Consider the following 16,253-nt stretch of genomic DNA (forward strand, 5'->3'; position numbering starts at 1 on the left):
CTCTAAGTTTGGCATCAGTGGCAAATTTTGAAATTTTATTCTGTATTCCAATATACTAGTCATTTATATAAATCAAAAAAGCAGTGCTCCCTGCACTGACCCTTGGGGAACACCACTGTCTACCATCCTCCAGACTGAAAAACAATCATTTACCACAACTCACTGTATTCTCTCCGTAAGTCAATTTTTTTATCCAAGCTGAAACTGACCCTCCTATTCCATGAGCCTCAATTTTGTTAACCTCCCGTTTATGTGATACTTTGTCAAACGCTTTCTTAAAATTCATATAAACAACATCCATTGTTTACTCTTCAATAACTTTCTTTGTTATTTCATCAAATCCAATTCATTCCCTGCGCTGTCAAGAAACGACCGAAGGCATTGGATACTGCAACGGCTCTCCACTCTCCACTTGCCTGGATGAGTGCAGCTCCAACAACACTCAAGAAGCTTAACGTCATCCAGCACAAAGCAGCCCGCTTAAGAGGCAGCCCATTGATCACCTGCAACATTGACTCCCTCCACCACCAGCGCACAGTGGCAGCAGTTTGTACCATCTACAAGATGCACTGCAGCAACTCACCAAGGCTCCTTCGACAGCACCTTCCAAACCCGCGACTTCTACCACCTAGAAGGACAAGGGCAGTAGATACATGGGAACACCACCACCTGCAAGTTTCCCTCCAAGCCACACACCATCCTGACTTGGCATTATATCACCGTTCCTTCACTGTCGCTGGGTCAAAATCCTGGAACTCCCTTCCTAACAGCACCGTGGGTGTACCTGCACCCTGAGGACTGCAGCGGCTCAAGAAGGCAGCTCACCATCAACATCTCAAGGCCAATTAGGGCTGGGCAGTAAATGCTGGCCCAGTCAGCGATGCCCACATCCCATGAAAGAATAAATAAATTGGAAAAAGATGTCATATTGCACACACTCGTGAACTGATGGCTGAATCGCACCAGGATGCTTATTATTGCATGCAAAGAGGCTATTTGAATATTTAAAGTTGGGTCCCATCACCAAGTGGCAGTGGAGCTGCCACGGAGTGTCGCAGCCGCCGGCAAAGTCGGGTACGGCCATCCAGATGTTGGGCTCTTTGGCAGGTCATTGCTGGAACAATCCTCCGACCCCCCCGCCCACCACCACGCTCCGCCATGGAGCCCGATGTCGGGAGCTCTGTGAAATCCCAGCCGGGATGTCTGCAATGGGATGTCTACAATGGGATGTGTGCAGTACGATGTCTGCAGTATGATGTCTGCAATGGGACGTGTGCAATGGGATGTCTGCAGTATGATGTCGGCAATGGGATATCTGCAATGGGATGTCTGCAATGGGATGTCTGCAGTATGATGTCGGCAATGGGATATCTACAATGGGATGTCTGCAGTATGATGTCTGTAATGGGATATTTGCAATGGGATGTCTGCAATGGAATGTGTGCAGTATGATGTCGGCAATGGGATGTCTACAATCGGATGTCTGCAATGGGATGTCTACAATCGGATGTCTGCAATGGGATGTGTGCAGTATGATGTCTGCAATGGGGTGTCTACAATTGGATGTCTGCAATGGGATGTGTGCAATGGGATGTGTGCAGTATGATATCTGCAATGGGATATCTGCAATGGGATGTCTGCAATGGGATGTGTGCAGTATGATATCTGCAATGGGATATCTGCAATGGGATGTCTACAATCGGATGTCTACAATGGGATGTCTGCAATGGGATGTGTGCAGTATGATGTCGGCAATGGGATGTCTGCAATCGGATGTCTGCAATGGGATGTGTGCAGTATGATGTCGGCAATGGGATGTTTGTAATGGGATGTCTGCAGTATGATGTCTGTAATGGGATATTTGCAATGGGATGTCTGCAATATGATGTCTGTAATGGGATATCTGCAATGGGATGTCTACAATGGGATGTCTGCAGTATGATGTCTGTAATGGGATATTTGCAATGGGATGTCTGCAATGGAATGTGTGCAGTATGATGTCGGCAATGGGATGTCTACAATCGGATGTCTGCAATGGGATGTCTACAATCGGATGTCTGCAATGGGATGTGTGCAGTATGATGTCGGCAATGGGATGTTTGTAATGGGATGTCTGCAGTATGATGTCTGTAATGGGATATTTGCAATGGGATGTCTGCAATATGATGTCTGTAATGGGATATCTGCAATGGGATGTCTACAATGGGATGTCTGCAGTATGATGTCTGTAATGGGATATTTGCAATGGGATGTCTGCAATGGAATGTGTGCAGTATGATGTCGGCAATGGGATGTCTACAATCGGATGTCTGCAATGGGATGTGTGCAGTATGATGACTGCAATGGGATACCTACAATCGGATGTCTGCAATGGGATGTGTGCAGTATGATGTCTGCAATGGGATATCTGCAATGGGATGTCTGCAATGGGATGTGTGCAGTATGATATCTGCAATGGGATATCTGCAATGGGATGTCTACAATCGGACGTCGACAATGGGATGTCTGCAATGGGATGTGTGCAGTATGATATCTGCAATGGGATATCTGCAATGGGATGTCTGCAATGGGATGTGTGCAGTATGATATCTGCAATGGGATATCTGCAATGGGATGTCTACAATCGGATGTCTACAATGGGATGTCTGCAATGGGATGTGTGCAGTATGATGTCGGCAATGGGATGTCTGCAATCGGATGTCTGCAATGGGATGTGTGCAGTATGATGTCGGCAATGGGATGTTTGTAATGGGATGTCTGCAGTATGATGTCTGTAATGGGATATTTGCAATGGGATGTCTGCAATATGATGTCTGTAATGGGATATCTGCAATGGGATGTCTACAATGGGATGTCTGCAGTATGATGTCTGTAATGGGATATTTGCAATGGGATGTCTGCAATGGAATGTGTGCAGTATGATGTCGGCAATGGGATGTCTACAATCGGATGTCTGCAATGGGATGTCTACAATCGGATGTCTGCAATGGGATGTGTGCAGTATGATGTCGGCAATGGGATGTTTGTAATGGGATGTCTGCAGTATGATGTCTGTAATGGGATATTTGCAATGGGATGTCTGCAATATGATGTCTGTAATGGGATATCTGCAATGGGATGTCTACAATGGGATGTCTGCAGTATGATGTCTGTAATGGGATATTTGCAATGGGATGTCTGCAATGGAATGTGTGCAGTATGATGTCGGCAATGGGATGTCTACAATCGGATGTCTGCAATGGGATGTGTGCAGTATGATGACTGCAATGGGATACCTACAATCGGATGTCTGCAATGGGATGTGTGCAGTATGATGTCTGCAATGGGATATCTGCAATGGGATGTCTGCAATGGGATGTGTGCAGTATGATATCTGCAATGGGATATCTGCAATGGGATGTCTACAATCGGACGTCGACAATGGGATGTCTGCAATGGGATGTGTGCAGTATGATATCTGCAATGGGATATCTGCAATGGGATGTCTGCAATGGGATGTGTGCAGTATGATATCTGCAATGGGATATCTGCAATGGGATGTCTACAATCGGATGTCTACAATGGGATGTCTGCAATGGGATGTGTGCAGTATGATGTCGGCAATGGGATGTCTGCAATCGGATGTCTGCAATGGGATGTGTGCAGTATGATGTCGGCAATGGGATGTTTGTAATGGGATGTCTGCAGTATGATGTCTGTAATGGGATATTTGCAATGGGATGTCTGCAATATGATGTCTGTAATGGGATATCTGCAATGGGATGTCTACAATGGGATGTCTGCAGTATGATGTCTGTAATGGGATATTTGCAATGGGATGTCTGCAATGGAATGTGTGCAGTATGATGTCGGCAATGGGATGTCTACAATCGGATGTCTGCAATGGGATGTCTACAATCGGATGTCTGCAATGGGATGTGTGCAGTATGATGTCGGCAATGGGATGTTTGTAATGGGATGTCTGCAGTATGATGTCTGTAATGGGATATTTGCAATGGGATGTCTGCAATATGATGTCTGTAATGGGATATCTGCAATGGGATGTCTACAATGGGATGTCTGCAGTATGATGTCTGTAATGGGATATTTGCAATGGGATGTCTGCAATGGAATGTGTGCAGTATGATGTCGGCAATGGGATGTCTACAATCGGATGTCTGCAATGGGATGTGTGCAGTATGATGACTGCAATGGGATACCTACAATCGGATGTCTGCAATGGGATGTGTGCAGTATGATGTCTGCAATGGGATATCTGCAATGGGATGTCTGCAATGGGATGTGTGCAGTATGATATCTGCAATGGGATATCTGCAATGGGATGTCTACAATCGGACGTCGACAATGGGATGTCTGCAATGGGATGTGTGCAGTATGATATCTGCAATGGGATATCTGCAATGGGATGTCTGCAATGGGATGTGTGCAGTATGATGTCGGCAATGGGATGTTTGCAATGGGATGTCTGCAGTATGATGTCTGTAATGGGATATTTGCAATGGGATGTCTGCAGTATGATGTCTGTAATGGGATATCTGCAATGGGATGTCTACAATGGGATGTCTGCAGTATGATGTCTGTAATGGGATATTTGCAATGGGATGTCTGCAATGGAATGTGTGCAGTATGATGTCGGCAATGGGATGTCTACAATCGGATGTCTGCAATGGGATGTCTACAATCGGATGTCTGCAATGGGATGTGTGCAGCATGATGTCTGCAATGGGATGTCTACAATCGGATGTCTGCAAAGGGATGTGTGCAGTATGATGTCTGCAATGGGATATCTGCAATGGGATGTCTACAATCGGATGTCTACAATGGGATGTCTGCAATGGGATGTCTGCGGTATGATGTCGGCAATGGGATGTCTACAATGGGATGTCTACAATCGGATGTCTACAATGGGATGTCTGCAATGGGATGTGTGCAGTATGATGTCTGCAATGGGATGTCTACAATCGGATGTCTGCAGTATGATGTCTGCAATGGGATGTCTACAATCGGATGTCTGCAATTGGATGTGTGCAGTATGATGTCGGCAATGGGATGTTTGCAATGGGATGTCTGCAGTCTGATGTCTGCAATGGGATGTTTACAATGGGATGTCTACAATCGGATGTCTACAATGGGATGTGTGCAATGGGATGTGTGCAGTATGATGTCTGCAATGGGATGTCTACAATCGGATGTCTGCAGTATGATGTCTGCAATGGGATGTCTACAATCGGATGTCTGCAATGGGATGTGTGCAGTATGATGTCGGCAATGGGATATCTGCAATGGGATGTCTGCAGTATGATGTCTGCAATGGGATGTCTACAATGGGATGTATACAATGGGATATCTGCAATGGGATGTGTGCAGTATGATATCTGCAATGGGATATCTGCAATGGGATGTCTACAATCGGATGTCTACAATGGGATGTCTGCAATGGGATATGTGCAGTATGATATCTGCAATGGGATATCTGCAATGGGATGTCTACAATCGGATGTCTACAATGGGATGTCTGCAATGGGATGTCTGCAATGGGATGTCTGCAGTATGATGTCGGCAATGGGATGTTTGCAATGGGATGTCTGCAGTATGATGTCGGCAATGGGATATCTGCAATGGGATGTCTACAATCGGATGTCTACAATGGGATGTCTGCAATGGGATGTGTGCAGTATGATGTCGGCAATGGGATGTTTGCAATGGGATGTCTGCAGTATGATGTCTGCAATGGGATGTCTACAATGGGATGTGTGCAGTTTGATGTCTGCAATGGGATGTCTGCAATGGGATGTCTACAATGGGATGTCTACAATGGGATGTGTGCAGTTTGATGTCTGCAATGGGATGTCTACAATGGGATGTCTACAATGGGATGTGTGCAGTTTGATGTCGGCAATGGGATGTTTGCAATGGGATGTGTGCAATGGGATGTGTGCAGTTTGATGTCGGCAATGGGATGTTTGCAATGGGATGTGTGCAATGGGATGTGTGCAGTTTGATGTCGGCAATGGGATGTTTGCAATGGAATGTGTGCACTATGATGTCTGCAATGGGATGCATGCAGTATGATTTCTTCAATGGAATGTGTGCAGTATGATGTTGGCAATGGGATTATTGCAATGGAATGTCTGCAATGGGATGTGTGCAGTTTGATGTCTGCAATGGGATGTCTACAATGGGATGTCTGCAATGGGATGTCTACAATGGGATGTGTGCAATGGGATGTGTGCAGTTTGATGTAGGCAATGGGATGTTTGCAATGGGATGTCTGCAGTCTGATGTCTGCAATGGGATGTTTACAATGGGATGTCTACAATCGGATGTCTACAATGGGATGTGTGCAGTATGATGTCGGCAATGGGATTATTGCAATGGAATGTCTGCAATGGGATGTGTGCAGTTTGATGTCTGCAATGGGATGTCTACAATGGGATATCTGCAATGGGATGTCTACAATGGGATGTGTGCAATGGGATGTGTGCAGTTTGATGTAGGCAATGGGATGTTTGCAATGGGATGTCTGCAGTCTGATGTCTGCAATGGGATGTTTACAATGGGATGTCTACAATCGGATGTCTACAATGGGATGTGTGCAGTATGATGTCGGCAATGGGATGTTTGCAATGGGATGTCTGCAGTCTGATGTCTGCAATGGGATGTTTACAATGGGATGTCTACAATCGGATGTCTACAATGGGATGTGTGCAATGGGATGTGTGCAGTATGATGTCTGCAATGGGATGTCTACAATCGGATGTCTGCAGTATGATGTCTGCAATGGGATGTCTGCAATCGGATGTCTGCAATGGGATGTGTGCAGTATGATGTCGGCAATGGGATGTTTGCAATGGGATGTCTGCAGTATGATGTCTGTAATGGGATATTTGCAATGGGATGTCTACAATGGGATGTCTGCAGTATGATGTCTGTAATGGGATATTTGCAATGGGATGTCTGCAATGGAATGTGTGCAGTATGATGTCGGCAATGGGATGTCTACAATCGGATGTCTGCAATGGGATGTCTACAATCGGATGTCTGCAATGGGATGTGTGCAGTATGATGTCTGCAATGGGATGTCTACAATCGGATGTCTGCAATGGGATGTGTGCAGTATGATGTCTGCAATGGGATATCTGCAATGGGATGTCTACAATCGGATGTCTACAATGGGATGTCTGCAATGGGATGTCTGCGGTATGATGTCGGCAATGGGATGTCTACAATGGGATGTCTACAATCGGATGCTACAATGGGATGTCTGCAATGGGATGTGTGCAGTATGATGTCTGCAATGGGATGTCTACAATCGGATGTCTGCAGTATGATGTCTGCAATGGGATGTCTACAATCGGATGTCTGCAATGGGATGTGTGCAGTATGATGTCGGCAATGGGATGTTTGCAATGGGATGTCTGCAGTCTGATGTCTGCAATGGGATGTTTGCAATGGGATGTCTACAATCGGATGTCTACAATGGGATGTGTGCAATGGGATGTGTGCAGTATGATGTCTGCAATGGGATGTCTACAATCGGATGTCTGCAGTATGATGTCTGCAATGGGATGTCTACAATCGGATGTCTGCAATGGGATGTGTGCAGTATGATGTCGGCAATGGGATGTTTGCAATGGGATGTCTGCAGTATGATGTCTGCAATGGGATGTCTACAATGGGATGTCTACAATGGGATGTCTGCAATGGGATGTGTGCAGTATGATATCTGCAATGGGATATCTGCAATGGGATGTCTACAATCGGATGTCTACAATGGGATGTCTGCAATGGGATATGTGCAGTATGATATCTGCAATGGGATATCTGCAATGGGATGTCAACAATCGGATGTCTACAATGGGATGTCTGCAATGGGATGTCTGCAATGGGATGTCTGCAGTATGATGTCGGCAATGGGATGTTTGCAATGGGATGTCTGCAGTATGATGTCGGCAATGGGATGTCTACAATGGGATGTCTGCAATGGGATGTGTGCAGTATGATGTCGGCAATGGGATGTTTGCAATGGGATGTCTGCAGTCTGATGTCTGCAATGGGATGTTTACAATGGGATGTCTACAATCGGATATCTACAATGGGATGTGTGCAATGGGATGTGTGCAGTATGATGTCTGCAATGGGATGTCTACAATCGGATGTCTGCAGTATGATGTCTGCAATGGGATGCCTACAATCGGATGTCTGCAATGGGATGTGTGCAATGGGATGTCTACAATCGGATGTCTACAATGGGATGTCTGCAATGGGATATGTGCAGTATGATATCTGCAATGGGATATCTGCAATGGGATGTCTACAATCGGATGTCTACAATGGGATGTCTGCAATGGGATATGTGCAGTATGATATCTGCAATGGGATATCTGCAATGGGATGTCTACAATCGGATGTCTACAATGGGATGTCTGCAATGCGATATGTGCAGTATGATATCTGCAATGGGATATCTGCAATGGGATGTCTACAATCGGATATCTACAATGGGATGTCTGCAATGGGATGTCTGCAATGGGATGTCTGCAGTATGATGTCGGCAATGGGATGTTTGCAATGGGATGTCTGCAGTATGATGTCGGCAATGGGATATCTGCAATGGGATGTCTACAATCGGATGTCTACAATGGGATGTCTGCAATGGGATGTGTGCAGTATGATGTCGGCAATGGGATGTTTGCAATGGGATGTCTGCAGTATGATGTCTGCAATGGGATGTCTATAATGGGATGTGTGCAGTTTGATGTCTGCAATGGGATGTCTGCAATGGGATGTCTACAATGGGATGTCTACAATGGGATGTGTGCAGTTTGATGTCTACAATGGGATGTCTACAATGGGATGTGTGCAGTTTGATGTTGGCAATGGGATGTTTGCAATGGGATGTCTGCAGTATGATGTCTGCAATGGGATGTCTACAATGGGATGTGTGCAGTTTGATGTCTGCAATGGGATGTCTACAATGGGATGTCTACAATGGGATGTGTGCAGTTTGATGTCGGCAATGGGATGTTTGCAATGGGATGTGTGCAATGGGATGTGTGCAGTTTGATGTCGGCAATGGGATGTTTGCAATGGAATGTGTGCACTATGATGTCTGCAATGGGATGCATGCAGTATGATTTCTTCAATGGAATGTGTGCAGTATGATGTTGGCAATGGGATGTCTACAATGGGATGTCTGCAATGGGATGTCTACAATGGGATGTGTGCAATGGGATGTGTGCAGTTTGATGTCGGCAATGGGATGTTTGCAATGGGATGTGTGCAGTATGATGTTGGCAATGGGATGTTTGCAATGGAATGTCTGCAATGGGATGTGTGCAGTTTGATGTCGGCAATGGGATGTTTGCAATGGGATGTGTGCAGTATGATGTCGGCAATGGGATGTTTGCAATGGGATGTGTGCAATGGGATGTGTGCAGTTTGATGTCGGCAATGGGATGTTTGCAATGGGATGTGTGCAGTATGATGTTGGCAATGGGATGTTTGCAATGGAATGTCTGCAATGGGATGTGTGCAGTTTGATGTCTGCAATGGGATGTCTGCAATGGGATGTCTGCAATGGGATGTGTGCAGTTTGATGTCGGCAATGGGATGTTTGCAATGGGATGTGTGCAGTATGATGTTGGCAATGGGATGTTTGCAATGGAATGTCTGCAATGGGATGTGTGCAGTTTGATGTCGGCAATGGGATGTTTGCAATGGGATGTGTGCGGTATGATGTCGGCAATGGGATGTTTGCAATGGGATGCGTGCAGTTTGATGTCGGCAATGGGATGTTTGCAATGGAATGTGTGCAGTATGATGTCGGCAATGGGATGTTTGCAATGGGATGTGTGCAATGGGATGTGTGCAATGGGATGCTTTAGATTTAGATTTAGATTTAGAGATACAGCACTGAAACACGCCCTTCAGCCAACCGAGTCTGTGCCAACCATCAACCACCCATTTGTACTACTCCTACACTAATTCCATATTCCTACCACATCCCAACCTGTCCCTATATTTCCCTACCACCTACCTGTGCTAGTGACAATTTATAATGGCCAATTTACCTATCAACCTGCAAGTCTTTGGCATGTGGGAGGAAAGTGGAGCACCCGGAGGAAACCCACGCAGACACAGGGAGAACTTGCAAACTCCACACAGACAGTACCCAGAAGTGAACCGGATCACTGGAGCTGTGAGGCTGCACTGTTAACCACTGCACCACTGGTCCGCCCTAATGTCTGAAATGATTGTCTACAATGGGATGTCTACAATGGAATGTGTGCAGTATGATGTCTGCAATGGGATGTGTGCAGTATGATTTCTTCAATGGAATGTGTGCAGGATGATGTCTGCAATGGAATGTGTGCAGGATGATGTCTGCAATGGGATGCATGCAAAATGATTTCTTCAATGGAATGTGTGCAGTATGATGTCTGCAATGGGATGCATGCAGTATGATTTCTTCAATGGGATGTGTGCAGTATGATGTCTGCAATGGGATGTGTGCAATGGGATGTGTGCAATGGGATGTCTGCAATGGGATGTGTGCAATGGGATGTGTGCAGTATGATGTCTGCAGTGGGATGTGTGCAGGAGGATGTCTGCAATGGGATGTCTGCAATGGGATGTGTGCAATGGGATGTGTGCAGGATGATGTCTTCAATGGGATGTGTGCAATGGGATGTCTGCAATGGGATGTGTGCAATGGGATGTGTGCAGGATGATGTCTTCAATGGGATGTGTGCAGGATGATGTCTTCAATGGGATGTGTGCAATGGGATGTGTGCAGTATGATGTCTTCAATGGGATGTCTGCAATGGGATGTGTGCAATGGGATGTGTGCAGGATGATGTCTTCAATGGGATGTGTGTAATGGGATGTGTGCAATGGGATGTGTGCAATGGGATGTGTGCAGGATGATGTCTTCAATGGGATGTGTGCAATGGGATGTGTGCAGGATGATGTCTTCAATGGGATGTGTGCAATGGGATGTCTGCAATGGGATGTGTGCAGGATGATGTCTTCAATGGGATGTTTGCAATGGAATGTGTGCAATGGGATGTGTGCAGGATGATGTCTGCAGTGGGATGTGTGCAATGGGATGTGTGCAGTGGGATGTCTGCAATGGGATGTGTGCAATGGGATGTCTGCAATGGGATGTGTGCAATGGGATGTCTGCAATGGGATGTGTGCAGGATGATGTCTGCAGTGGGATGTGTGCAGGAGGATGTCTGCAATGGGATGTCTGCAATGGGATGTGTGCAATGGGATGTGTGCAATGGGATGTGTGCAGGATGATGTCTTCAATGGGATGTGTGCAGGATGATGTCTGCAGTGGGATGTGTGCAGGAGGATGTCTGCAATGGGATGTCTGCAATGGGATGTGTGCAATGGGATGTGTGCAGGATGATGTCTTCAATGGGATGTCTGCAATGGGATGTCTGCAATGGGATGTGTGCAATGGGATGTGTGCAGGATGATGTCTTCAATTGGATGTGTGCAATGGGATGTGTGCAGGATGATGTCTTCAATGGGATGTGTGCAATGGGGTGTCTGCAATGGGATGTGTGCAGGATGATGTCTTCAATGGGATGTTTGCAATGGAATGTGTGCAATGGGATGTGTGCAGGATGATGTCTGCAGTGGGATGTGTGCAATGGGATGTGTGCAGTATGATGTCTTCAATGGGAAGTGTGCAATGGGATGTGTGCAGTATGATGTCTGTAATGGGATGTCTGCAATGGGATGTGTGCAATGGGATGTGTGCAGTATGATGTCTGCAATGGGATGTGTGCAGTATGATGTCTGTAATGGGATGTGTGCAGTATGATGTCTGCAATGGGATGTGTGCAGTATGATGTGTGCAGTATGATGTGTGCAATGTGACATTTGCGGATGTCAATCCTGTTTTGACAACATCTGTTATTTCATTGCCAGCTGTGGCTCACTGGGGAGCACTGTCACCTCTCAGACAAAAGGACAGGGCTTCTAGACCCACTCACACAAACTGGAGCGTAAAATCCAGGCTGAGACTCCAGTGCAGTGCTGAGGGAGTGCTGAACTGTCACAGGTGAGACATTAAACTGAGCCACGTCTGCCCTCTCAGGTGGATGGAAAAGATCCCATGGGTTGAATTCAAGGAAGAGAAGGGGCTTATCACCAGTGTCCTGGATAATATTTATCCCACAATCAACATCATTAAAACAGATTAACTGGCCATTAACACATTGCTGTTTGTGGGATCTTCCTGTGCACGAAATGCCTGCCATTTTCCTACATTACAACAGTGACTACACTTCAGAAGTAGTTCATTAGCTGTAAAGTGCTTTGGGATGTCCTGAGATGGTGAAAGGCACTATAGAAATGCAGTTCTTTCTTTCTTTCCCATGGGCTGTGGTATATTTTGAACTTAAACTCACTGACGGGTCAGAGCTGTGTCGCAGAGGCAATGAACCAATCAGGAAGCTCAATTCTTCTCACTGGCTTTCTGCTAGTGTCAGATATAGAAGTTGTGTGATTGCGTCAGGGAAATGAGCTGACACTGATACTAAGAAACACAGACTGAGAAGTTCCAGCCCATTCCATGCTACTTAACCCAAGAACTCCCATTCACAGAACAACATGTACTTCCCATTTCAGGAGAACTTTCATTACTGGTGAACTGGCAAAGTTCCAGGGAGTCTCTGTATTGCTGAATCGGTGTGGTTTTACACTATATAAACCAGCAGGTAACAAGTCATTCCTCATCCTGTATTCACTCTTCAACACTGAGCATTTCCAACTTGGGAAAGGACAAGATGAAGACAGCTCTCTGTGTGGCTGCTGTTTTAGGAACACTGGTTATCTGCTCTATCCAGGATGCTGCTGCTGCACCAGGTAAGAAGAGAGAGACTTCCATATTTCCAATATTCTCCTAGAACCTGACAATCACCAAAACTGTTTAAAACATTTTCCAAACCCACTGCTGGGTTCTATCGACTGCTTGTGTTATTTATCAGTGCTAATGTAATTATTAATCTCACTCTGTTCAGAGGAAGCTGTGGACTGTGAAACAGCAATTACAATGGGAAGCACAACACAGAAGGAGGCCATTCAGCCCATTGTGCCTGTGCCAGCCCTTTGAAAGAGTGATTAAATTAGTCCCACTCCCCTGCTCTTTCCCCAAAACCCTGTACATTTTCCCATCTAGTATTTATCCAATTGCCGTTTGAATCTGCTTCCACCATCCAAACAGGCAGTGCATTCTAGATCACAACAACTCGCTGTGTAAAAAATTCTCTTCCTCTCCCCTCTGCTTCCAGAAGGAGCAGTTGAGGCAAATAGTATTGTCTTTAAAGAGAAGCCAGATAATCACATGAGGGAGTAAGGAATAGGAGGATATGTTGCTGGGCTGAGATGAAGTACAATGGAAGGAGGCTCGTCTGGAGCATAAACACCAGCAGAGAACATTTGGGCCGAATGGCCTGATTCTGTCTGTAGACTTGCTGTATTTCTATGCAGAAACATAGATGATAATGTATCTCTCAGTGAGAATCTGCTGATGATCCCCACCCGTGTTTAACTGTGTCCATTCCTCCCTTTCATTCTAGCTGGTGCTGTAACAATCGAATGCTGTGAGAAATTTAAGACCACTCGTATTCCTCACAAAAGGCTTGCAAGCTACAAGAAAACAATTGGCTGCTCCACTCCCACCGTTATGTAAGTCTTTAAACATGTTTTATCTGAGTGTGTTTAAATTAAAAGTTTGGAGCTGGTGTCTCTGACTCTCTGATAATCACACCTCATTTCTCTGTTTCAGTTTTACAAACAAACGGAATATGAGAATTTGCACGAAAGCGACAGAGGAATGGGTTAAAATCGCAGTGGCATTTCTGGAAAACAGCCTGAAGAATTGAAGAGAAGAAGGAATTGAAAGCACAGCACTTTTAAACCATTTAAAATACTTTGACTGTTGAAGTGGCACGATATTCTACTGGATTGGAGACAGAATGTGGAAGGTGTTTCAGGAGTTGCTCCACAAACTGATTCTCTGATCACTTCCAATGTTCCAGTTTCTGTGATAATTAACACTAAAGATTCTCAATGTAATTTACACAGGGAACGTTAGTTACCAATGAGCAAAAGTGACTGAAACAAGATGGTACAAACTGGGAGACAGGGTGGGGGTGGGACAGACACTGGGAGACAGGGTGGGGTGAGGCAGACACTAGGAGACAGCATGGGGTTGGGGCAGACACTGGGAGACAGGGTGGGGGTGAGACAGACACTGGGAGACAGGGTGGGGGTGAGGCAGACACTGGGGAAGAGGATGCGGGTGAGGCAGACACTGGAAGACAGCATGGGGATGGGGCAGACACTGGGAAAGAGGATGGGGGTGGGACAGACACTGGGAGACTGGATGGGGGTCGGTCAAACACTGGGAGACAGGGTGGGGGTGAGGCAGATACTGGGAGACAGGATGGGGGTGAGGCAGACACTGGGGAAGAGGATGCGGGTGAGGCAGACACTGGGAGACAGGGTGGGGTTGGGACAGACACTGGGAAAGAGGATGGGGGTGGGACAGACACTGGGAGACTGGATGGGGGTCGGTCAAACACTGGGAGACAGGGTGGGGGTGAGGCAGATACTGGGAGACAGGATGGGGGTGGGTCAGACACTGGGTGACAGGATGGGGGTGGGTCAGACACTGGGAGACAGGTTGGGGTGGGACAGACATTGGGAGACAGGATGGGGGTGGGTCAGACACTGGGAGAAAGGATGGGGGTGGGACAGACACTGGGAGACAGGATGGGGGTGGGTCAGACACTGGGAGACAGGGTGGGTGTGGGACAGACACTGGGATTCACCGACTCCGATTCCATTGATAATCTCAGTGTTTTTAGTATTTGCGCCCATCATTTCCCTCATTGTTTTGCTGATTTCTATGAAATTAAACTGTGACGGTGAAATAAAGGATATTTTTGAGCAATGTTCCTGTTGTTATCCTGTCTCTCACCAGCTTCCTTCTACATTTTTATTAAGCAGACAAACAGGTTAGAATTTCCTCACAGCTTTTATCTTCGTGTTCTTGATCACTTTCCATTCATATATTTACACAGTGTGAGCTGATTGGTCATGGCAGAGTGGATGGTCAGAAGGGATTATATTCATTTACATATATTTGCATAGTATTCACATGTTATTTGCAGTACAGAAATGGGTCATTCAGCCCAACGTGTCCGTGCTAGTGTTTATGCTCCACACGGGACTGCTCCCACCCTTCTTCATCTCACCCAACAACATAACCTGCTATTCCTTTCACCCTGATGTGTTCATCTAGTTTCCCTGTTGATATGTTTATATTATTCACCTCAACTACTCCATGTGACAGTGAGGTTCACATTCTAACCATTCTCTGAGTAAAGAAGTTTTTCCTGAATTCTTTATTGAATTTATTAGTCAGGGTGAACAGCCAGAGGTTGTGTTCCATATCAGAGCTAATAACATAGGCAGAAAAAGGCATAAGGTCCTGTAGGCAGATATTAGCAAGCTAGGAAAGAAATTAAAAAGTAATAACTAAAGATTCCTCCTGGTGCCACTCACTAGTGAGTACAGAAATAGAAGGACAGAGCAGTTGAATGCATGGCTGGAGAGATTGTTCAGGAGGGAGGGATTTACATTCCTGAGGCATTGGGACCGGTTTTGGGAGAGATGGGACCTGTACAAATCAGACGGGTTGCACCTCAACAGGGCCAGGAACAATATCTTGGTGGGAATAGTTCCTCGTGCTGTTGGAGAGGGTTTGAACAAGCTTGGGAGGTGAATGAGACCCAGAGTGCAGAAACATAGAAACATTGAAAGATTTCAACCCAATCGCACTGTGGGTGTGCATATGGACTGCAGTGGTTCAAAAAGGCAGCTCACCACAACTTCTCAAGGGCAATTAGGGATGTGCAATAAATTCTGGCTTTGCCAGTGACACACACATTCCGTGAATGAATTTTAAAAAAGCAAGGAAGGCAGAGAATTAGTGAGCAAGTATGGAAGGCAGAGAAAACAAAGGCTGGAAATAGACAACAAAGGAGTTGTTCAGTGATTAATGGTATATATATCAAAGCAAAGAGTCTACTGAATAAGGCAGATGAGCTGAGGCCACTGATAGACACTTACAAGTATGATATTATATCAATGACTGAGATATGGCTGAAAAGAGGGCAGGACTGGCAGATCAACATTCTTGCTTACAGGGTTTTCAGACGAGAAAG

General features: G+C 45.8%; 1 protein-coding gene across 1 annotated transcript; it reads left to right on the forward strand.

Moving 5' to 3' along the window:
• Positions 1–12,663: 12,663 nt before the first annotated feature.
• LOC137379287 (C-C motif chemokine 16-like) lies at positions 12,664–14,981 on the forward strand. Its single transcript, XM_068050019.1, has 3 exons — positions 12,664–12,885; positions 13,599–13,707; positions 13,808–14,981. Exons 1-3 carry the CDS (start codon positions 12,807–12,809, stop codon positions 13,902–13,904), a joined length of 285 nt encoding a protein of 94 aa, XP_067906120.1. The 5' UTR covers positions 12,664–12,806; the 3' UTR covers positions 13,905–14,981.
• Positions 14,982–16,253: the final 1,272 nt, after the last annotated feature.

Source organism: Heterodontus francisci, chromosome 17, assembly GCF_036365525.1.
Source record: "Heterodontus francisci isolate sHetFra1 chromosome 17, sHetFra1.hap1, whole genome shotgun sequence".
Classification (NCBI taxonomy): Eukaryota; Metazoa; Chordata; class Chondrichthyes; order Heterodontiformes; family Heterodontidae; genus Heterodontus; species Heterodontus francisci.

Coding starts and splice junctions, on each gene's coding strand:
- LOC137379287 (XM_068050019.1), top strand. CDS start 12,807: ATGAAGACAGCTCTCTGTGTGGCTGCTGTTTTAGGAACACTGGTTATC. Junction 12,886..13,598: donor GGATGCTGCTGCTGCACCAG/GTAAGAAGAGAG, acceptor CTTTCATTCTAG/CTGGTGCTGTAACAATCGAA. Junction 13,708..13,807: donor TGCTCCACTCCCACCGTTAT/GTAAGTCTTTAA, acceptor TCTCTGTTTCAG/TTTTACAAACAAACGGAATA.